Source organism: Balaenoptera physalus (assembly GCF_965194825.1).
Source record: "Balaenoptera physalus genome assembly, chromosome: 6".
NCBI classification, from domain to species: Eukaryota; Metazoa; Chordata; class Mammalia; order Artiodactyla; family Balaenopteridae; genus Balaenoptera; species Balaenoptera physalus.
In genome coordinates this window covers 110,443,077-110,467,833 of record NC_138885.1, presented here as the reverse complement: position 1 = coordinate 110,467,833, position 24,757 = coordinate 110,443,077, and the positions used below count along the sequence as shown (strand labels likewise).

The following is a 24,757-nucleotide window of genomic DNA, read 5'->3' as shown; positions in this document are numbered from 1 at the left end:
TTGGGAGGCAGAGAAGTTAGGCAGTGGCAGCGATACAAGTCAGAAGTGACAGACAGAAAAGCGGTCAGGGTACCAGTGAAGGTAGAGATAACAAGAAGTCCTAACAGATTGGAGCAGGATACACTCAAGTGCAGGTTTTTGGTCTCAGCGACTGGGCGTGTGGCAGTGCTCTTTCATTTATGAGGGAAGGCCTGGGGAGTGGAGCTCTGGGACGAAGAGCTCTGGGTTGTTTGTGTGAAGGCACCGGTGACCACGGCAAGAGTAGTCTCTGTAGAGTGGTAGCAGCAGGAGGCTGACTGAAGTGGGTTAAGGAGAGGATGGGAGATGAGGAGCTGGCCTCAGGCCTGAGGACGCCGTCTAGGGGCAGTGGGGGACAGGCTGGGGACATGGAAGCATTCACACTGGAGGAAGCCTCTGACAGGGAGAAGTTGTTCAAAAGGAGACTAACTGTGGGCACAGTGCTCTGCAGAAGTGAGGTGGGATCAACTTCATTCATAGGAGAGTTAGCTTCAGTGAAAAGAAAGAAATCTCGCTTCCTCCGAGACAGGAGGGCAAGTGGGATAAATGAATATCAGCACGTGTACCAAGTTTGCCAGTACAAAGGTGAGAGGAAGTTGAGAGATTGCCAGTGTCGTTTCAGTGCCTCTGATGAGTCCCATAAAGTAGAGAGTTGAACCTTGCGGGGAGAGTCGTTCTTAGGGTACTAGAGAGTGCTGAGTTCTTTGGGGAATGGGAGCCGAATTTCACTAAGAACATATAATCTCAATACCCGTGTTTGAAAACACAGTAGAGTTTGGAGGGCATGGGCGAATCTGAGCTGTCAATCTGATAACCCTTCAGAGAGTAAACAGACTCTTTCAAACTGGACATTTTTCTTTTTGTCAAATGGCATATACACTCTTCTACAGAGGTAACAACAAATCACAGCTTACCTCTCTAATCTTTGCTCAGCTGTTAACTCCATCCAGTTCTTTGTAGGGTAGACATTTGATACATGTAAAAGAAACCGTGAAATCATCTCACAAACCGGCAGGTTTAGAGGAGCCCCAGGGATACAGACACAGGCAGGTCTTCCCACCTTAAAACCAAAAGAATTGACTAAGCTGCAGATTATGTAAGACAGAAATGAATAATGAAATGATAATGGAGATGTGAAAAATTGGGGCTATGAAAAGGACTACCCTTTGTATGCATGTGTGTTCCTTCAAAAGGCACTAAAATATGGGAATACTTGACAGTTGTAAAGCCCCTTTGTACTGCCTGTCCTGCTGTGCCACGCAGCAGCCACTGGGAGGCTCTCTTGACCACCAGTTTTTATCTTCAAGTTCATGCCACAAAAGGACTGGTGACTGACTCTGAAGAGAAGGTAAAGATGTGCTCAGTCTTACCAGAATTTTACACACTCAAGCGTTATGTAAAATCGCCATGCAACCACCACCAGTCTTGTAGTTAACATTGCACGTGATAGGCACTCAAGCATTTACTGAACAGTTGAAGTCGACACTGGGCTGTATGTGCTGCCCTTGACAAGTGGGAAGGTAATAATACAATGCGTGTCTTTAGAATGCCCTTTGCTGAGATGTCCTTTCATTCCTGTGACCAAAATTGGGTTGGAAATTCACACGGGCAGAGTAGAAATATCAGACTCACAGAAATATCTGACTTACAACTGTGACCTGGCCTCTGGCCTTGGCTTGGCTGAGCAAAGTCTTTGTAGAACCTAGGAATAAAAGGGGTGTCAAAAAGAGATGAAATCTGTCATTCCTAACAATTCTTATCACAGCACTTAAACTGAACGAAAATCAAAGATCAGTGCTCTACTTTTGCAGGTTTACTTAGAAAGGCTTTTAACTTATGCTGAGATCGACATTTGCCCCACTAACTGGAAAAGAATTGTTTTGGGAGCCATTCTTCTTGCCTCCGAGTTTTGGGACGATCGGGCTGTATGGAATGTGGACGACTGCCAGATCCTCAAGGACGTTACAGTTGAGGACATGTGAGTTTGTAAGGTTACCGTGAACTTTCTAACCATTTTCCAATACCTCATTTGCTCTCATAAAGTTTACATTTTTACGAAATGTTACATTTTAAGAAAGGTTACCTTGTGCAGAGAGCTGAAATAGACATAAAATTACAGCCTTCTTTCTATCTAGCTGTAGTATAACAATTTGTATTTCCCCTCATTCATTGGTAGGTCTTGATGTGTTATTGTTGTAATATTCTGCTTGAGAAATTGAAATTATTTTTCTGGTGGTTTTTGCCAAACATTTTACAAGCTCACTACCAGAGCAACATGGTACAGTAAGTAACTTGACAGCTTTCTTAAAGCTGTCTACCAGGTCCAGTCCATTTTTAAGGGGCACATGCCTGGTCTTTGAAGCAAGTGGCCACTGTTAAGGTCTTAGGGCCTCTAGACTACTGACAGGTTATAATTTCAACCTGAGTCACACATTGTGTATTTGCTTTTGCTGGTCTTTTTCTCCTTTTTATCTGAGGTTCTGTTGTTACAGAAACTATGATGTACAGGTAGCCACATATAAAGGTTTCAGATCCCTGTGTTCCTGTCTCCTCCCCTAAAGTCTGCTGAACTAGGAAACACCTACCTCTCAGGTCGTCCGGGAAGCATCCCTGGGGCCTCACCCAGGGCACTCAGCAAACACAGCGGCACTTTGTGGGGCCTTGAGTTAACTAGGCAGGTTCTCCTCACAGATGGCACGCTCACATTGGCATGAAACGCCAGGCTTCCAATCTGGCTCTGGTGAAGGGCCCCAAGGGTGGGAAGCAGGATGAGCCAGAGAGGTAATTCCAGCAGACTCTCGAAGTGCCCGCTTGACAGTGAACCTGTCTTTGTGGGTGGCATTCAGGAAAATGTGAAAGGACACCTCTTGATTATATTGGACAGCAGCGGCCGATCAAGATGGCAGGCAGGGGCAAGAGTTTGTTTTTGTTACCTTTGCCCCTTACCCTAGATAATTCACAATTACCAAAGTGCATATTTACAGCTGAAGCGAGGAAAGCTGTGACTAAGAGAAGGGACCAGTGACTGTCAGTAGCTGTCAAAGTGGCTTTTGGTGAAAATGCCCACTTTGGTGATCATGTAAACCAGGTGGTCGTGGTGATATTGCTGGTAGCAATCTTAGCAAACAGTGGAACAGCAGATAATGAATTTGAAATGAATAGAAGTACTTTTGGAAGTTGCAGAAACTAAAGTGACGTTGACCAACACTATCATCAGTCTTTGAACTGGTCCCTTGAAGGAAGGAAAATTTGTAATCGTGAACACCATCCCTGCCATGATGGCAGCTGAAATTTTCTCAGAATCTGCAGCTGAGCTGACTGGGGCTCTGGTTCCAGGTACAACATCCGAGAACATGCAGGGAAACGTGTGGGTGTTCATAGACATTGAGCCCAGGAGCATTGGCGGCACTGTCCAGCTATGAAGAAACTAATTCTAAACAACGCTTTTCTGTGTAGAACGGAGAATCACCAGGAGTTATGTTTATAATAGGCTGCTTTTGTTTATGATCTTTGGGAGTTGGAAAGCATTACAACAAAGTGTTTAATACACATTTGTTTCATCCCTCTGCTGTTGACTACTATTTGTAATGGTCTCATTTTGAGTCTGAATTGAAAAATTGCTGTCTATCAGCTTTTCCTTAAAACTTTCTAACATCTCTGTGTCTTGTTAAATATATATTTCCCTTCAAAAGAGTAAGTTAAACTGAGCAGCTGCTGTTCAGACAGTTTGCTGCGCCTGTAAGTGGTAGGCTCTTCAGCCACCTAGCCATTTACAAACAGCAAAAAACACAGAAGATGCATATTCTGTAGGCATAATGCTTTTCTTCAGTGATTAAAGCTCTATTAATAGACATGTTAATCCTATGAAGTACTGTATTTCCACACAATTAAAATGTATTAGTGGAGAAAATATAAAAGGGATAGTGAAGTGCATTTATTCCTGTAGTAAATTAAGTCCTGATTAGCTGATTATCAAAACATTATCTGATTTACATTTCTATAGACTTCTGGCCGTATGAACAGGAAATTAATTTTGGAAGTAGGTTCAGTTAGGTTTAAAGTTCAACAAATGAGAAACCTCATTTCTGCTCATACTCTGCTCTCCATACAGGAGAACATGGAGCATTTGTTGATTTATCCAATGGATAAAATATTAACACTTGAAAACCAAGAAACCAAATGTATTGTAAAATAAGCCACTTGCATGTTTGTTTGGGTATTTATCATTTTTATCTAATCAACTCTCTAAAGTGATTGCTGTGAAAAGTGGTAAGATTTACTCTAACTTTATATTTATTTACTTAAACATTTGGCAAGCAAATGGCTGGATATGGTCATATAGCAGAAGCCTGCTCCCAGCACTCTACTTTCCCACTTCATTGAATTCGCCCTCTGTGGGCGTGTGCAGTCTGTCCTGGCAAGGGGCGGTAGGTCTGAACATTCTGGGCTGCTCTCCTAACACCGGGGGCAACAACTGCTCTATCAGAGGTCGTATCGTAAAGTGGGTTTAGTCTAGCTGAGACATAATCTTACTGCCTTCCTAAGCTTAAAAAGTGCATCCTGTCCTGTCATGGTGACGACAACTCACCCTAGTAAGGTTTTAAGGTGAACAGAAACTTGCATTATGCCCTTTGACACAGCCCCATGCACGGGGTGGGGGTGGGGGTGGGGGGATTCCCTTTCCCATCGAATGTAGCTTATTTATTTATTTACTTGAGATGAATCCTTGTTGCCTCAAGAGTTTTCCCCCCTCAGAGATAATAGCAGTGGCTCTCGATGGATCCATTTGTTGCCGTGGTGATGTGCCCACTCCTTTTGTTGGCTCGTCTCTACTTCAGTAAGCCCCTTCCTGTCATCAGCCCGGTGAAAATGTCTGCAAGTTCTTCAGAGCTAATAAACAGCATACATCATTCCTTTCAACTGATCACTAGAGCGGGGCCTCGTGAGTGAGTGTGGAGCATGAATCGTACAGCTGCACTAATGGAACTCTGAAGAATGAGCCCCTGAGTCAGCAGCATGAGTGCATAAGAGGGCCATGACCTCTTCCCCCTTGTCCCAGACTCAAAGTGCTGGGACGCAGAAAGGACCACAAATAGCTGTACCTTGTTTGCACATTAGGGTATTAATCCAGCTGGGTAGCCATTATTGGTTTCAAAACAGTATTTAGAGCCATCCTAGTAGCTCAGAATGGTATTTTTGAAGATAGCCCAGTTGACTAAAATTGTCCTGTGTTGGTTTTGTCTTCTCCTCCTCCCCCAGGAATGAGATGGAAAGGCACTTCGTGGAGCTACTTCAGTTTAATATTAATGTTCCTTTCAGTGTGTATGCCAAATACTACTTTGACCTTCGCTCCTTAGCAGATGACAACAACCTGAATGTTCTATTCACTCCTCTTAGCAAAGAAAGAGCACAGAACTTAGAGGTAAGGCTGTGAAATCACTAACTGGGGTTTTCTGTCAGCCACCGAAGCCACACCTGTAGCTAAATTATATTAAGCAGTGATTAGGAAAATGGAAAGCTGTTAACAGTTTGAAGAGCTTATTGACCCGTTGGCATCATATTTCCTGTGTCTTTTATGGTTTATACAGGGATCCCACATTATAAAAAAAAAAATTGTCTCTTCTGTAACCATAATTCAGAATACTTTCAATCATATTTAATCTGTTCTTAATGGTTTTCCATTTGAACCTCTACACTTACATATAACCATACATGAATAATTTCTTAAAATTGTATCCCTAATCAGATGTACCTACAGAATCTACTTACCACTCTTAACTGTCTGTTTTTTTTTTAATAATTGATGTTTTGGACTATTTCTACTGTCTTGATATTTTTAATAAATAAATAAATGTATTTATTTATTTATGGCTGCATTGGGTCTTCGCTGCTGCACGCGGGCTTTCTCTAGCTGCGGCGGGCGGGGGCTGCTCTTCATTGCGGTGCGCAGGCTTCTCATTGCAGTGGCTGCCCTTGTTGCAGAGCACGGGCTCTAGAGCGCAGGGTCAGTAGTTGTGGCGCACGGGCTTAGTTGCTCCTCGGCATGTGGGATCTTCCCGGACCAGGGCCCAAATCCGTGTCCCCTGCATTGGCAGGCGGATTCTTAACCACTGCGCCAGCAGGGAATTCCCTCTTAACTGTTTTTTACTCAGCTTGCAGTTCGTGTGTGTGTGTGTGTGTGTATGTGTGTGTGTGTGTGTGTGTGTGTGTGTGTATCACAGTTCAGTCCCATGAGTTTATTAGACAAAGCATCCGTGGCTAACCTGAGAGACCTATACTTGGAAGGTATAATGTGGATTCAGATACTGGATGTAGAAAGTACATGAGTTTTTAATATAAATGGTAACGTACATGGAACAACGTAATACTTATGGCTTATGATTTTTGGTGGGTATACAGCAAAATTCACAACTGAAATGAACACATTTAAAATTGATACTTTCTGTGGTACCTTGGTGGTACTTTAGAATAAGATGTTTTTCTACCATAATTTATGTGCAAGTGAAATAGCACCTTTCAGCGCTTGTCATTAGACCTCTCCTACCTTCAGCACATACCTACCTGATTAAAATTTTCTTAGAGTATGTAATAACTAATGAAAACTGAAGAGAAGTTGAATAGCTGAGTAAACACTGATTTTGCCCAAGTGTATGTCCATTACGTTTAAGGATCACGTGTGTAGGTAACAGATGATATTGCTATTAGGAGCCTATCATTAGGAACCCAATTTTTAAGTAACTCTAAGTTATTAGGGCAAGTTACCCCTTGCCCCAGCAATCTAATCATAGCCCTTAAAGGTTATTACCTTAGGGAACTGTCAGTTAGTGTAGATATCAGCTATCCAAAGTAGCAGTAACTATGAACTTATCTAAACGAATGGAGATGTGTGGCTTATCAATGATGCTTTTTTTGTTTTTTTAAGGTCCGAACATTTTTTTCCCCCCTAATTATACCTATGTTCTACCTGATTGACTTTCCTAGGCCATTTCCAGATTGTGTGACGACAAATACAAAGACGTGTGTAGAGCTGCTATGAGAAGGTCTTTCAGCGCTGATCATTTCATTGGTATTCGGCGCTCCAATGCCATCCTCTCTTAAGGGAGAAGTGAGGGGTTGTAACATCATAAACCCCTCGAAACAAAGACTGGAGAAATATCACCTCTCCTGCTCAGAAACCAGCAAAGTTAGTATTTTCACCTTAAAGAAAGACATTGAATTCAAGAGACTCATGGACAAGCGAAGATTATGCTCATAGGAAAGAACGGGACCTCGTCAATGTAACACGCTCTTCTGTCCTTTTTATTGTAAACAGAGTTACAAAAACCACTCCAAAGCTAAAAGCTCCCAATCCACGCACAGATATCTGCTCCCAATCCACGCACAGATATCTGATAGCTGTGAGCTATGTGAGGTTTTTTAATTAATAGTTTAAATTTTTAGACTTTAAAGACACTAGCTATATAACTTCTATGTTTTTCTTACCTCACTGTCCCATACTGCTGCATATTCCTTTAGAATCAGTGCAGTATTACCATCAAAAAATGGGACTCCAAAAAAAAAAAAAAGTAAAAAAACAAAAAAAGAAAAAAAAACAAAAAAACAAAAAAAAAACAAAAAAGAAAAAAAAACAAAAAAGAAAAAAAACACAAAAAAAAAAACAAAAAAAGAACATGGGACTCCTAACAACTCATAAAGCCAAACTTCGGAACAGACTGTTGTAGCATCGTTAGGTTTTGCAGGGTTCTTCCTCCCTACTATATCATTGAAGCTGCTAGTCATTATTGGCAATCAATTTAAACCAAAAAGCTGCTGAATAACACATGTCATCCAAATTCTTTGCAGGCAGTACTTATTAGCATATTAGCATGTTTGCGATCATAAACAGAGAAAGTAGGTTATTTCCTTCTATTGGGTCCGTGCTGCATTTCTTGTTAACTATAATGGTGCTTCTGATTTTGTGATGATTTTCCTCTTTGTTATGTACTTGTGTTAAAGGATATTTTCATAATTCCAGCCAACATGGTGGTCCAGTAATTAACAAGCCGGTGATGAAATAGAAGGTGTCCCAAAAGTCTTAGAACAATTTTAAGCTTTAATATAGTGTGCTTGGATACTCCAGAACAGTGTCGCAGAAGTATAAATGCTAGACTGGCAAAACATCACTTGAAACTTTAATCGAATTTCTTCTAAACTCATTTACTTTTGTACATTTTAAACATTAAGCTTTTATTTTTTTATTTTTTATTTTTTTAAATGAATTAATTTATTTAATGGCGTGTTGGGTCGTTTCTGTGTGAGGGCTTTCTCTAGTTGTGGCAAGCGGGGGCCACTCTTCATCGCGGTGCGCGGGCCTCTCACTGTCGCAGGCTCTCTTGTTGGGGACACAGGTTGGAGCCCTGGCTTGGGAAGGCCCGTGAGCCACAATTACTGAGCCTGCGCGTCTGGAGCCTGTGCTCCGCAACAAGAGAGGCCGCGATAATGAGAGGCCCGCGCACCGCGATGAAGAGTGGCCCCCGCTTGCCACAACTAGAGAAAGCCCTCGCACAGAAACGAAGACCCAACACAGCCATAAATAAATAAATACATAAATTTTAAAAAATAAAAAATAAAACAATAAACGCTTAACGTTTAAAATTTACAAAACTAAATGAGTTTAGAAGAAATTCGATTAAACTTTCAAATGATGTTTCGTAAGTTTGTGGCATTTATACTTCTACAAGTATCAAAGCTTAAAATTGCACTAAGACTTGAGGGGATACCTCCCCTCCTCTTTTTAAAATAGTCCTTTGCAAGGCTGGGCTGCTTACCTGCTTGATCACCTAAGTTTCTTTTTTCTAGATTTGGTGAAGGAATTATGAACAACAGTGTTAATTCACATGTAATAAATTGAAAAGAACTGGACCCTAGTAGTAGTGACAGGAGAGTAAGTGATACGAAACAGCTTTTCTATCCTGTGTGTTAACCTGGCTGTAGGTGTCTCACTTCAAGTTCTATGTAAGAGGAAACATATAAACCTTAGGAACCCTTACCTCAGGCTTTAAAAGGCAGGGAGGTCCAGTAATCAGTCTTTTTGGAGATTGGTAACGATGTCACCTAAACTTGAAATATTAAAAAAAAAAAAAAAAAAAAGTGTTCTCAACTATGTGAAATCTTTCTCCTCCTACCTTCTCAAATGTAATCCTAGGAATTTTGCCTGTAAACAAAGCATTTCTGGGCCAGAAGTACTTTCTCTCTTTATAGCAAGGCTTCACATTATACTGAGTGCTGCAGGTTCCATCATTTTTAAGGGACAGAGACATAAATGATAAATTATGGTATATAAAATACTACAATCTACCACCTCAAAAAATATTGTTTATGGAGTTTGGAGCTTGGAAATTCAAGTACTGATTGCAGTTTTATTTTGAAAAGAATGCTACAACTTATGTGGTTTTTCTTCCTCATGTTTATATTAAAAGAAAAGCTAATAAACTCTGTTTTAATTAAAATATATGGCTACTGTGTTTGTAACACTTCTCACTGTTCACATAACATTACAACTCTGCCTAACTCAAATGTTTTCAGTCAGCTCTGATAGTCGGGCCTTAAAGCATTTTCCAACTAACCATTCATAAGTTGTTTTGACCCCTGCCTTTAGTTAAGATGTAGACATTTATTTCTTCAGCTTACGCTCTTTTCAACCTGAAGATAATCTAGTCCACTTAAAATCACTGGCTACAGTGCTCAGTGGCATAATGCATTAGATGGCATTTTTGAATTGTTTGTTATGGTGCCAAGATGGAAATGCACATTGAAAGATAAAAGTAGGTAAATCCACAGAGAAAGGAATTACAGGAATACTGTAGAATCAGAACTTGTTGTTTGAGGGTTTCAAGCAATTGAACAGGAAAGAAAATGGAAGAACAGGAAGCAGTAGAATTGTGGTTGCTGTTAAGAGGGTGACTTTTAAACAAGCCACGTAATTTGACTTTAACATGCTATTTCACTTAACATTCAGTTGGAAATATACCAGATCTCTAAAGTTTCTTTTAGACCCTAGCCACTGCACTTGAGCAATATTCCATCAGTCCTGATAGTATTGCCGTAGTATTTCCTCCACCTTAGTTACCTTCCTAAGGTCACATCTTTAACTTTGTTCTTGTTAAGTTGCTGATGAGGAGAAATGATCTGATTTAGTACAGAAGGGAAAAAAAATCGATCACAAGTCACTGTTTATATCAATAGTTTGCACCGCGTAGTAATATGCCAGTTACTAAGCAGAAATGCTGACATATCTCGAGTGGTCGAAGGTTTGAAAAAAAAAAAATTGGGGGTAGGAACATTGGGCATGACTGTAGCTTCAAGAACAAGTTGGTAGAATAAGGGGAATCGCTAAAAATTGCTTTTCCCCTTCAGCTTTAATTCTAGAGGCAATACAGCCATTTTAATAAATGGGAAATTGAGGCAACTTAAGGTAAAAATTTAAACATCACAAAGTAGGTTCTCCAACAAATATGGGGCATGGAAACTAGTTATTAATAGGGTGGCAACTATGGCATGTTTTTCCAGATTTTTATACCGAGGAAGGGTTTGTTCCCTAAAGTAGTAAGACTATAAAAGAATATCTGACTACCTGAACTCAAATTTTATTTTTTCGCTTTTTAAGAAAAATTATTTTTCTCTATTGGAATACTGACATCTGTGCAATTTTAACTCTGGTATACCGTGAACTGAACTTTATTCTTTACAAGGAAAAGACAAAAGTTTGAAATGTATGTTTGAACCAAATTAAATTGCCATTTTTGTATGTTAAATTCATGTGGTTGACCCTAAGACAACTTCTTAGGGCCCAGTGTTTCTGGTTAAGAGAAATTTTTTCCACCCTGTATCAGATTCCATCATGACCCTATGCTTTCACATTTACTCCTAATGTACCCTGTATGCCCATTCTTGAAATTCAACAGCACTAAATCCTAGTTTTACAACAGGTCAAATTTCATTTCTTAGTTTTCCCATTCTATAAAATATACCATTCCTTGATTTTTGAAAAATGCTGAAGCCAGTATTTACTGGAAAACAATTCACTCTGTATTCAGGTTATGCAATGTTTTTGGAAATGTTTACCTATAGCGTGTAGGTTAGCTAAAATCTTTCATCACCCAAGACTTCTCTCTAACCACATGTAAAATGACTACGACTGTTCCCTCACCCAGAAGCCGCATTCTTGAGTATAGAGCTATTTGGTAAAGCACTTGACAGCTGGTAGGGGCTCTCCCAGGGGTAAGTGCTAATTTCTATGCAGAATCTGTAGATTACACCCAGCATCTATCAAGTTAAGGATTAGATCACCTAAAATCTTAACTGTTAGCCACTCACCAGCCTGGCCAGCCTGACACCGTGCCAGCAAGAATACAAAAGATCTAGGAGCCCTTCAGAGACACCTGGTCCCTTGTACACAGGTGCAATCTGTTTGGCTTCTGAGGCAATTTCCACTAGTCCGTTTTAAATGGGTTTGGCAGATGAGATAACATGTACTTCATGTGAAAGAAATGTTATGAATACCAGTTTATGGTTTAGGATCGCTAACATGCAGAAAGAACCAGGAAAGTGAAGTAGTATAGAAATTAAGAGAAATCCAGAGTCAAATGAAAAGAGGTGAATGTTCTTTAAAGAAAAAAAAAAAAAAAAAAAAGGAACAGGTTAGGTGATTACTTAACTGCTGTGAGGGCAGCTAAATAATTTGAATGTGATTAGAGAAAGTCAGTGACAGCCTCAGAACCTAAGGTCCTCAAGAATATGTCGATCTCTACTTCAAGACCTCAAATTACTCTGCTAGCTTTTTCTTACAACATCTATTCCTTCATCTTACCGTTCTCAATTCTACTGACCTTTACTTCTAGCTCCCCAGATGGTGGCCCTTTATCTCCTCACTGTGGGAACCGACTCTTCCAAACGCAGGGCATCAGTGTTTTGTCCACCTCCCACTGCCCTCTCTCAACAAGGTCATCTCAGCTTCACCCTTTGACTCTCTGCTCGTGTCCAATGTGGCAGTGCTTGATGTTGGTTACTACTATGAGCCATTTCTAAAACACTATCACCAGGTTCCAGGAAATACAGGATTTCTATGGCTCACGGGCTAACTGGCCCCTTGTAATCCCCTTTAATCAACTACTTGAGCCCTCCTGTGTTCCCACAAAGTAGTTGTTCCCAATTTGCTGCACTCACTCCCCTGATCTGCCCACATCCCTAGATGTATCTCCTCAGGCTAGGCAGCAACCCCACCTTCCAAACTCCAAAACTCATTTCATCTGGCATTAGGAATAGATGCCTCACTTCTTAAGGTAACCCCTCTCATCTAAGGGAGAGGATTCCATCCCAACTCTTCAAATCAAATTTCTATATCCAACACCCCCACCACCAGGATGGTGGTGAGGATGGGGCAATTTGACCTTCCTCAGCCCTTGACATGTCCTAGTGTTTCTCAAGATGTGGTCTCCAGACCACCTGCCTCTCATGGGCTGAAAGTCCCTGTAAGAAATGAAGCTTCTCTAAATGCAACGCGGAATCCTAGAACAGATAAAGAACATCAGTGGAAAATCTGGTGAAATCCAAATGAAGTCTGGAGTTAACAGTAGTGCGTTAATGTTGACTTCTTAGTTTAACAAATGTGCTATGATAATATGTTAATATTAGGGCAAAACGGATATATCTTTGCAACTTGTCTGTAAACCTAAAATCATTCTAAAAGTTTACTAAAACAGAACAAAAAGACCTAATTCTTGGATCCCAAATTCATCTCAATTCCTGGAGCTGAAGCCTGGGAATCTACATTTCTAATAGGAAGCCCAAATGATTCTTATGCAGACACAAATTTGAAAACTAGTCTTTCAATTCCCTTTCCATTCCATGCCTGAATGGCTGCTTCCTCCTTGTTTTACTTACCTTAACCTGATTTCATCTTTTAGATCCTCTCAACCCTAAAATATAAGTACTATCATTATCCCCCTTTCACAGATGAGAAAGTATAAGATGCAGTACACAAACGAAGTACTAAGAGCTTAAGTAATTTGTTCAGGATCAACAGCCCATGAATGATGGAGCTGGGAGTTGAATCCCTAATCAGTCTAGCTCCCAAATCTATGCACAGAACCATTCTACTTCCTCTCATTCTGTTGCACGTAAGAGCTCTGTAACTAAATCACTAAAAGAAGCATTATTACCTATTTCTCCAACTTCCTAAGTCCAACAGTGCCCCCCTTTTCCACTGGGGGGAATGAACAATGAGAAAGCATTGGGAAGATGTGCCAACTAGAGACCTGGACGGGTAAGGCACAGTGGCTCTTGCACCAGGATCCAGCTCAACTGCTGTATTCTCTGTTCTCCCAAATGCCCTAACATGTACCAATCTAATAATGCTCATAGTACTCACTTTGATGCTAAATTAATTATCTCAGGTTTACTAAGCATCTGTCCAGATTGTCAGGGAAGTGCCAACTCTAAATCAATTGACAGTTGGCCCTCCGTATCCACAGGTTCTGCATCAGTGGATTCAACCAACCATGGACTGAAAATACTTAGGGAAAAAAATTTCAGAAAGTTACAGAAAGCAAAACTTGAATTTGCTGCACACCACCAACCATTTGCATTATATTTACAACTACTTACTTAGGATTTGTATTTGGTGTTATAAGTAATCTAGACATGACTTAAAGTATAAAGGAGGGTGCGGGGGAAGATGGGAGGATTGTGCGTAGGTTATATGTAAATACTGCACCGTTTTCTATAAGGGACTTGAGCATCCATGGATTTTGGTATGGGGTGGCACGGGGGGGAGGGAGACTACTGGAACCAATGACCCACAAATACAGAGGGAGAACCATATATCCTCTTATCTTATCTGGGTTCCCTGACTTGTATTTAGACCTTAATACAAAGTTGTGGATCTAACTGCTGAATGATGAAGTTTTGGGAGTTTCTGACTGCAAACCAGACACACACAACAACAGCAGCACTTCTATCCAAATTGCTTCAGTACAGAGTATAGATGGAGGGTTGATAAAATAGAACACAATCTCAGGTAATGTCTCTGTTCTTATGTGTATTTTCCTTCATTTCTTCAAGTGAATCATGAAACAATCACAGGATCAGCAGGAGAAACCTATGAAGTATATTCATTCAGGTAAAACATGTTTTCATTAGTTCTCCTTCTGGTGATTGGAATTTCTTTGATTTTATTATCAATAAAAACGTTGCCACTTATATTCAAAGTACATCCGAGAAATCTGATCATGAAGTTAGAATGCACATACCTCCTTCAGATACTCTTAGAAAACAGTGTCTCTCCATGAAAGCATGAGAAAACTACTTGTACAGCATCTTATTTGCTTTACCATTGCTTTAATGCACTTTAAAATTTAGCTACATTAATTGGGAACAAAGAAACAAAAATAGACATTTCTTTGTTTTTCATAAATAACTACTCTCCATATTTGATAAAAATCTCAAAGCATTATTTTAACTTCCCACAAGTATAATACATACAATTTTTTTTTTCTGAAATAATAAGGTCAGCAAATTAAGTATCTTGGCACTAATATAACCACATACAACTGCTATTCTACTGACTTCCAGGAACAAAACAAAAACAGAAAACTTCTTATCAAGATGCTCTGGGTTTCCTTTTGCTAGTGTTAGGGATCCGGAATTATAATCATCTGCCAGTAATAATTTTATAGATTCTAGTTGATTGTCTACAAATAAAATATCGCTGGCTCTGCTTTGTGAGTTCTGGATTTGACATGACACTAACAATACCGCATGGGACAGGCACTATACACACATGGAAATCAGGAAAAGTACTGAATGCCCTGGACTCGAACTACTGACTCAGTATGTGCCTCACTTGGCTCAGTAATAAATTCACCTGCACCAAACCCGTATCAAAAGTCACTAAATCTCTCATATATATAATATATATTATTTATATACACACCCACAACACATACACACTATACATACAGTTTGTAACAACATGAAGTAATATTGTCTTCAAATGATGTACCACAGACTGAAATAAATCCTGTAATTGTCATCAAGCTGCTAGAAGCTTTTGAGAGTTCTGAGCCAGGTTACTTAGTTACTTTCATCCTGCCTACCCTTCATTCACCCTGCTTTAATGTCTTGGTAGCTTTTTCTTTCAAAACCACCCTCCTCGACCCAGGCGTATTTCTTTCCCAGGATCCCTTGATCGGACTTTGGAGGCAAGAGAGGGCATGCAGGGGGAGCAGGAAATCCTCAGCCACTGTACCTCACACCTGCCTAGATTTGTGATGTTCTCTGTCCTGTTGGCCACATTCGGTGTTAGAAAGCAGTTATTCAAGGCTTTGTCCCTCCTACCCCCCTTGGTCTTTCTGTAGAGCACAAAAGTGAAAGAAGCCTCTTTAGCAGGGGTAGCAGTTCATTAAAATATACAACTACATTTCCTAGCTCTGGGGTTCCCATTCTGTACTTGAGACTGCAGGTCGCGGATGCTGTTATTAAGGTGCGGTGTGGGCTCCATGAGGTTTTCTCCTGGCAGCCGGTGTCGGGATTAGTGCAGCCCTAGCCCAGGAGGAAACGGCCTAATGAATACCAACTTGGAAACAGTGGTGTCAGCACGTTATTTAAGCTTGTACATTGCTCACAATTACACACAATACACACACAGGCTTATCACTGGAAATGACTACGAGAAAACATGACAAAGGTTTGCAAGGATAAACCAATAAGGCACCAAGAATACTTATTTTCAGCCAATTTAGACAACTTCAAAGTGTGAGGTTAATAATATAAATTAAAATGACTTCCTAAGTCTTATCAACTGATTTACTGAGAGGTCACATATTAGTTCCTTCTAAATCTTTACCCCCTAATCTGTGATGGGAGACGTTGCTTACAATTGAACCATGAAAGGGACAGCCCAAAAGCTGTACATGTGAAACTAAACTGGGCCTTAAATCCTCACTAAAATCACAGAGCTGGCTGTGAAGAAGCTGCTAAATCACCCCACAACCTTCCAGTTTATAATTGTTTTCATGAGTGTAGATTGTTTGCCTAATAAAAATAAAAATCAGAAGAAAACAGCATATGAGATGGAAATAGGGGGCGACCATAAATAGATGGGCTTCTCTGCCCTGGGTAGCGGGAGGGGTGGCTGAGGTAAGACTTGAGGGAAGCAGGTGGGCTTCATCTTTGAGGGAAGGGAGGGGGAGAGCAGCGGTGAGAACAGAGGCTGAAAACAGAGGCAGCTCTGAGAGTTGGCCTGGACCTAGACCTCCAAATGCATTACCTGCATTGCCTCTCCTTGGCTTAGTATCCTTTGTCTTAACTGTCTTTTTTTTTTTTTTTTAAAGTAAATTGGTTGTTCTTTTTAGGTTTGGTATGTTGCCAAAATGAAAAATAGTTGTTTTAACAGGAAGAATTAAATCACTTCAACCACATCATCCCACAACTTTTAGATACATTCTGCATCATCTTTACACTCCTCCACAAAAAAAAAAAAAAAAAGGAAGAGGAAAAACCCAAATTAGTCACAATGACCTAAGGCAGCAGAATAATCTTTGTACTTTCTGGGAAGAAATGTTAACTGAGGGAAGAGGTCAAGGTGATCAGAAAAGTTCCTCATTTGAAAAACAAGAGAGGAACTGGCCCTCAGGCAGGGGATCTATTTCAAGGTTCTAAGAAGCTTCTGAACAAGTAGAGGAATTAGATGTGCAAAAAGTTCTGTAGCTCTGTGTACAAGGTTTTGTCGAATATACTGAAATTTTGATTCAGAGGATGAGTGTGTAAGAGCAGTGCATTTTTATAAACGTGAATAGCTTCTGAAAGTCCATGAAAACTATAACACCAGGCTTCTTTCCACCAGCAAAGTGCTTAAATACACTATGGAAACTATACACTTGTTTACTTAATATCCATAATGTAAAAACTGACCTGGGCTTAAATCTGACTTTTCCAACTTTGGTATAAATGAAGCGCAAATCCCTACACTTGCTGTTTTTCTAGGGAGACATCCTCAAATTTTAATTGTTTTTGCCATTTTAGCTTCTTAAATTTAGTCCCCACTCAGTCCTGGTCACTGGTATTCTGCTGGCCAATGCACTGTCACCCCCTTCCCCAGTAATGGCCTCACACTCTTCTTGAATGAATGGTTAAATAGATTAGGAAAGCAAACAGAATTTTTAACAGTAAAGTATGTATGCGTGGTGTGTGTACGTGTGTATTCATCAATACATAGACTTTAATATATAAATGAGGGAATGGTTCAACAGATTAGAAAAGCAAACAGAATTCTCTAACAGTAAAGTGTGTGCTCATCACTATATAGGCTTTCTCAGAAGAGGAGGAAGAGAAAAATATATTGAGGTGAGGCGGGGGGGAAACAGCTTTCCTTTTGCTACTCTGATCCATGTTTTAAAAGCTTATGCAAGGGTGTTATGGGTCTCAATTGTTTTCAGAGGCCGCAGAGGGCAGTGTCTCGATGCTTTTGGAATATCTGGCTGTAATCTAGTCCAAAGTCCAGGGACACTTATTTTCCCCCATCGCTGCCAGTGTGTGTTCACAGGACTGCATGGTGCGCGCCCGCCGCCGCGTCCCGCCCGCCGCTCTTCTCCTCCCCTGCAGGGGGATCCGCGCTCCAGCGGACTCCTGGGGGCTGTGGCGGTTCTCCCGGGATGCGCCGGGCTCCGCTCCCCCCCCCCCCCCCCCCGCGCTCTAGCACCCTTTGGCCCACCTCCGGCGGGTATTGAACTGCGCGCGGCGGCGGCGGCGGCGGCGCTGGCCGCAGTGGAGTCACGGCCTCGGGCTGACTGGCCTCTCCCGCCCAGCCTGGGTCACCTGCTTCTAATGCCCGCCGGGAGGCTCCGCCCCGGCCCCGCCCCTTACAAAGAGGGTTTGAATTGTTTCCCGCTCCCCCCACCCCTTCCTTCTACTGGAAGAAGGCGGCAAAAAGGCAGGAGGGCCTGAGTTCTTGAGGGACTCAGGACTGCACTTTAGGGCTGAGTCGTTCTTGTGTCCTGGATCCCACTTACACAGACTGGGAGACAAAATTGCAGAATAGCCCTCTTCCTCCTGCTTATCAACAAGACTTTGTGAGAAATAATGAGGAATACGTGTATTAATCCCAGCCTCAAAGTTAAAAGAAATAAATATAAATCTCTTCACAAACATTAAAACCGTTAATAAATATGTTTAAAATGTACTTTACCTCTTTCCTTCCCTGGGATTCTACAGGTGCTTATATTTTTTTGGTTTTTTGGGAACTACTTGGCACTCAGTGTCGGCAAACATCCCAGGGTTGAAAGTAGTGGGAGTTGAAAAGCTATGGAATAGCAATCAAAAAGAAAGGGAAACCCTCAGTGGAAAGTATGCACAGATTGTGAACATGCCAAGAGAGGCTGCCTCATTCTGTGGCCTGTATGCAACATGTGTATTATTGGGGATGGACAAGTGTTGGCTAATAATAAAAATTATTTGAAGTTGGAGAATGTTAATCACTCATGCTGGAATTGAACCAGAATACATGTGTTATTTCACTTGGTTCTGACTCAAAGGATGTTATCTCCTAGTCTGTAAACCTCTCCCTTCTTAATCAACAGGGAGATGTTATTTTTGCTTGGAGATCTCTAATAATAGTAGTAATAATAGCGGGAAAACTTGGCCAAAAGAAACGTATTTTGCATTGTATAGCTTTTTGTATCATTTGAATTTTTGCTTTTCTGCACATAGTATTTCACTTTAAAGGCAGTTTAAAATATGCTGTTTAACATGTATTAGGCAGGGTGCTACATAATTCATTTCAGTTAGCTCATTTGATCCTCACAACAATCAGATGGAACTGGCATCATAATGGCTTCCTTGAAGTTGCATGTTTAGTCCATGGAAAGGACAGAAATCACAATTTTCTTCTGAGTCATAGTTATTGTTTAACAAACTGGAAAACACTGAATTATTTTTAAAGATGCAATTTTTAAGCAACTAGAACATTGCCAGGCATTCTTAGCTATTAATTCACTCATCTATCCTTCCATCTAGCCAGCCATCCATCCATCCATCCAAAAACACCAAATTTCTGACTTGAAGACACTACTGTTATATTAAACGTGTTGCTACAAAGTGGAATTCATGAGGTTCAACTTAAATTATTGTCCAAGGTGTACTTATTAATTGATGAAAATACGGAGGATCATGCCAAACATTCCATCCAGTAAGACTGTGACATTTTGAAAGTTTTGAAGTATTGGTTTTGGATTTTGTAATCAGAGAATAGTTATTGCATTTCTAATCTTACTATACTTGTATTGATTATACATATTGAGACACTTGAGAGTTCAATGCTATAGGAATGACTGGACAGGTAGCCTCTGTATACTCTTCAGTATCTTGATAATCAAGCCTGGAACAGTGTGCTGCCCATAGATGCCTTTGGTAAATATTTGTGAAATAAATGGATGAATAAATGGCAACTGAGATTAACTTTTTAAACTTTAGCAAGTGGCACTGAATCCTTGGATAAAGCTTACCTTATGAGCTATATATATCTCTGAGGTTGACCCTACCCTGTTAAATGCAGCATGAGTCCAAACCTTGGCTCTTCCTTTACTAGCTGCCACTTTGGACAAGTCACACGACAGCTCCAGGTCCTCTTTCCTCATCTGTAAAGTGGAGTTACCCCTCATAGAGTTGTATGAGGGGTAAATGAATTTATATGGTGAAGAGCTTAAAACCATGTCTAGCACCTCATAACTCTATTTAAGTCTGTTATTAGTTTCTACTGGGTTCATGCTATTTTTCTGTTTTCCCACTCTATTTTCTTTTGTGTATCACTTTAATAATGGGGAAAAAGTTACATTTTTTAGATGTACAGGCATACCTCAGAGATATTGTGGGTTTGCTTCCAGACCACTGCAATAAAGGAAATATCACAATAAAGTGAGTCACATGGATTTTTTGGTTTTCCAGTAATGTCTATAAAACTTATGTTTACACTATTCTTCAGTCTATTAAGTGTGCAAGAGCATTCTGTCTTTAAAAAAAGTACATATTTTAATTTAAAAATACTTTATTTCTCAAAAATGCTAACCATCATCTGACAACTCAGGGTTGTCACAAACCTTCAATTTGTGAAAAAGCAAAGTCTGCAAAGCGCAATCAAATGAGGTATGCCTGTACTTTATGTCTGAGCACACTCCCAGCTGTCACCAGCTATCTCTAGCATTTAGATATTAGCTAGATTTTATGCCAAAGCAGGGATCATTTCACTTGCCCTGGATCAAAGTGCGTACACCTGACATCAGCAACCAGCCCGCAAGTGTGCGAGTGTGCACAGGGCTGGCACAGGACAGACACCCACAAGCCAACTTGAAATCCCTCACAGGTATTTCCAGACTAGCTTTTTCCATGTCCTAGAGCATTTCTGATAACTCCTCTTCTCGTCAGATCAGACACCTCTAGATGAGAAACCCAGACACTAATCAGAGGATTAACATGATGAGTCATTTATCCAGGTTCATAATAAGAATGCCTTGTTCACATTATAAGTGGAATCATTCAACTGTAATCTTTAGTCCTCTCCCCTCCTCCACTGTGGTGGCGATTATAGAAAAGTAAGAGCTTCTTTCTTCTTTCCCAGAGGCGATGGAAGCGCTAATCTTTCCCACCCTCAGCAATGGCTCTCAGCTGCACATTACAATCACCTGGGGAGCCTTAAGATCTACTGATGCTTGGGCCCTACTGAATCAGAATCTCTGGCTGACGGACCCAGACATTGTTTCTTGGTTTCGTTTTATTTGTTTCTTTTTGTTGCCGTTTTGTTTTTAGCTCTCCAGGTGATCCTGATTTTCAGCTAGGGTCGAGAGCCACTGACATAGATGGTTTTGTTATTTCCTCAGCACAGCCCCAAACTTGGGCCTAGCTGGATCTTCTGCAGAAAAGGGTTAATCACATCATGATGTAAAATGGAACACCTCGGAAGAAAGTATAGAGAAGTACGTTCTAGTCTAACTGCATGTGAGTCTGTTTGGGCTGAAGGAAAGTACATGTATATGAAGTAAAAAATATGTAACAGAATTGTGGTACAGTGATGGCACAGTCAACAACAATGGTGGCCGTAACAGTAACTGATGGGTATTGGGCATTTCCAATGTGCATGCACTGTGCTAAGCATTTTACATATATAATCTCTTTTACTCCCAAGAATCCTGTGAGGTTGATATTATCAACCCCATTTTATAGATTAAGAATCTGAGGTTCAGAAAGTAACTTGCTACACAACGGCACACACCTTCCAACTTGGGTTTTCCTCGCTCCAAAGGCTATGCTGCCATTGATTGCAGGCCTCGTTGTAGGCCCAGCAGTAGAGGGTCCTGAAAACCACCAGATGGTAACTCTTGAGATAAGCAACTTCCCTTGTTCCTTATCATCCTTTTCCTGGGGATCAGGTCAAATTTTCAATTCTGGTGTGGCCTCTTGTGTGGGGGACTAAAGTACGGAAAAGCTGAGGGCTCTGGATTCATCTAGAATCCAGTATAAGTCTAGAGCCACTTGTTCTTTGGGCTTTGCCGACCAGGCATGAGGTGGGGCACCCTTTAGACTAGATTTCAGGACCTGTCTGGTATCTTGGCAGAGGGAGCTTCAGTTCGGTAAATATTGATGCTGCACATGCTGTGAGCCAAACACTGGTGCCAGGGGTGCAAAGATAAAGAGGCATGGGCTTACCAGGCAGGACGTGGTGGGAGCACAGAGGAAGCACCTGGCCCAACCTGGTGGCTCAGGGAAGACCCAGGCTGTGCCTGGAAGGCTGAATATGAATTAGGTGATCTATGAGTCAGGGTTTAGTACAGGAAGAAACCACTCTAGGTGTTTCAAACAGAGAAATATTTAATACTGAGAATCAAACAGAGGCTTACAAAATTGATGAGCTGGAGGGGCAGAAGTCAGGGGGGTACCGCTGGGCTATTGAGTTCATGGGCCTACCACAGTAGCTATGTTCCAGAAGTTGGGATGGTGCTGCAGCAAGGGCGCTTCACACCCATGAAACTGGTGACTAGACACTGAAACAGGACATGGAGTCCAACAGCATTAAATGCCTCTTAACATTATTGCTCAAACCTTGCTGGCCAACAGCAACAGCAACAGAATGATGCCTTCTCCTTGCATCTGCCTCCAAATCTTACACAAGTGCACCTGATTGACTGAACTTATTTCAGATCAAGACCCTAGCTGCAAGGGAGTCTGAAAAAAGTAGTTTGGCAGTTCGCCATCTCTTCAAGCAAATTACTAGAAGGATAGAATGGACGCTGGAGAGGCAATCACTAGTATCCACTATAGGTAAGGAAACTGAGAAGGACTTCCTAGACAGAGGAATCAGCACAAGTAACGGGCACAAGGCCATGAAAGAGCACGATTCAAGTGGTGAACAGCTGGGCATGGCTATGCTATCAGAAGCATGTGAATCAAGGTTTTTACCTGAAAGTGCACTCACGTCTAATCAACATATTTTTGATTAATTAGATTCGTATGTACACTGTACACATGACACTCTTTCCTATTGATACAGCGCTTGATGTATTCAACTGACTACTAGTGCAGAGGAGAAAGGAAAGGAGCAAAAAGCATGAAAAAGAATAAATAAAATTGTTAGGTAATAGTCATCCACAAAGAAAACAGAACATTAACCTTCCCCAAGCCTAATGTTGCAAACACTGTTGATTATGTGCCGAGGAGTCATCTCCCCTTTTTCCTTCCTAACAAAACCCCCGTTATTTGTTTTGTTCTGTTTTGTGGGGGAATCCACCCTTTTCTGCATAGCCCTGTGCTTCAGGAGAGGCAGGAGCTTCAGGTCAAGCCCCAAGGAGTAACACGTGATTAGTCTAACTGCTCGTGTTTCTCCCCTTCTTCTTATCAGCGTTTAGGTTACATACATGCATGGGACACAGTTCTAGCCAATAAGGCGTGGTGTGGGGGCCAGTGTGAGGTAAGTCTGTCAGGGGCTTATGGGAAAGCTCTTACTCCAAAGGAGAAGCAGTCCTCTCCCCTGCTGGGTATTGTTTTGTCTGCCTGTGATGCCTACCACTGTGGGCACCATCTTGCAACCACAAAGGAGCTAAGTTGACCCAGTGAAGAAGGATGGCATTGAGGCTGCCTGAACTGTTGGCCTCCAGACTTGTTGTTATGTGATACGATACGCTGCTTATTTTTTAATACATTTGAGTCCCTGTTTTCTTTCACTTGCAACCAAGAACATTGTAACTACTACTTGCAGTCTGTACACTTAGGATGAGATCTGCCCACTTAAACTTGGCTAATGAAGTCTCTGGAGGAGATTTAAGGAGAAAAATTTATGCCCTTTTTTTTCCACCAGAAAAATTGTTGTTTATCCTTCAAGAGCATTCAAGACCCACTCAAATGTCATTTCTGTCAAGCTGAGTGCTTTGTTATTGCCTGTACTCCCACAGCCCTCCCACTACTTCTCTATTACAGCACTTTACTCATGTACTCTTTCAGCAAATATTTATTGAGTGCCTATTTGGGGCTTGGTAGTGTTTTAGGCACAGGGGTTACAGTAGGAAACTAAATGCATGGAGATTCCAATCTAGTAGAAGACAGACAATGAATGAAAAAATTTTAATGTGATGACTCTTATCAAAGGGAAAAAAAAAGAATTCTTGTAAAAGAGGGGGAAATAACTACCTTGAAATTTATTTTATTGTACTGTGATTCTCTGTTCATATGTCAGTTTTTTCCACTAGATTGTGTGTTCTTGTAACCTCACATCACCCACCACTTCCCTGGGGGATTGCATTTTCCAAAGATGGCTGCGAAAACCTCTCCCATCCCACAGGTTTTTCTGCAATGTGATCTTGCCATTCCCCATAGGGGAGGGATGTAGGCGGTCCTAAGTCTCCTCCTCTTGAATCTCAGTGGGCTTGTGACGGTTTTGACCCATGGACTGTGTTGGAAGTGATGCTCTAAAACTTCCATGGATAGGTCATAAAAGGCCGTGTAGTTTCTACCTGGGTCTCTTGGGACACTTGTTTTTTGGAAGTGCTTTTTCTTGGGACACTCCCTCTTGACACCTACATATAGATGCTCCACTTGACAGTCCCAGCTGAGTGAGCCTTCAAGTCATCCCAGGTTAGGTAAAGAAGCTTCCAGATGATTCCAGCCCCCAACCTCAAGTCATTCCTAGTTGTTCAAGTCTTCCCAACTGAGGCCCCAGATATCATGAATCAGAGACAAGCCATCCCTGCTGTGCCCTCTCCAAATTCCTGATCCACCGTATCCATGTGCATAATAAAATGCCTGTTGGTTCACACCACTACTTTGGAGTGGTTTGTTACACAGCAGCAATGACTGGAACCCCCCAGATCTGCCTTTCTGTGAAATTTTAATCCAGTAGACAACTTTTTTTCTTTTCACCTGACCCAGTTGGTGATCAACTTATGCACTGAAGCTTGAGAACTTTCATCCATCTTACTTTCATCCCATTGAGTGTCGCTGTTGATGATATGCATGTGAAATGTCTAATCTTTTAAAACACAAATCTTCACCATTGATCTTAATATCCTGCTGCAGTGAGTTCCCCAGTTCAATTGTGTGTAGTGGGGAAAAAGTGCCTCCTTTTATCCATTTTAAACATGCTTCCTTTTCATCTCATCTTGTCCTCTTGCTCTTCCCCAAGTAAAGTGATTTCCATTTTGTGGGTACCTAGACACAGAGAACT

General features: G+C 41.2%; 1 protein-coding gene and 1 long non-coding RNA gene across 2 annotated transcripts in view; one reads left to right on the top strand and one right to left on the bottom strand.

Annotated features, from left to right (window-relative positions):
* LOC309662635 overlaps positions 1-24,757 on the bottom strand; it is a 930,148-nt gene that overhangs the window by 666,660 nt on the left and 238,731 nt on the right. The gene's annotated exons all lie outside the window — the stretch shown is intronic.
* On the top strand, positions 1,851-7,909 carry LOC309662633 (cyclin-Y-like protein 1). The gene is made up of 4 exons (XM_082465546.1): positions 1,851-1,996; positions 5,278-5,440; positions 7,000-7,583; positions 7,638-7,909. Coding segments are annotated over exons 1-3 (282 nt in total). The 5' UTR covers positions 1,851-1,994; the 3' UTR covers positions 7,117-7,583; positions 7,638-7,909.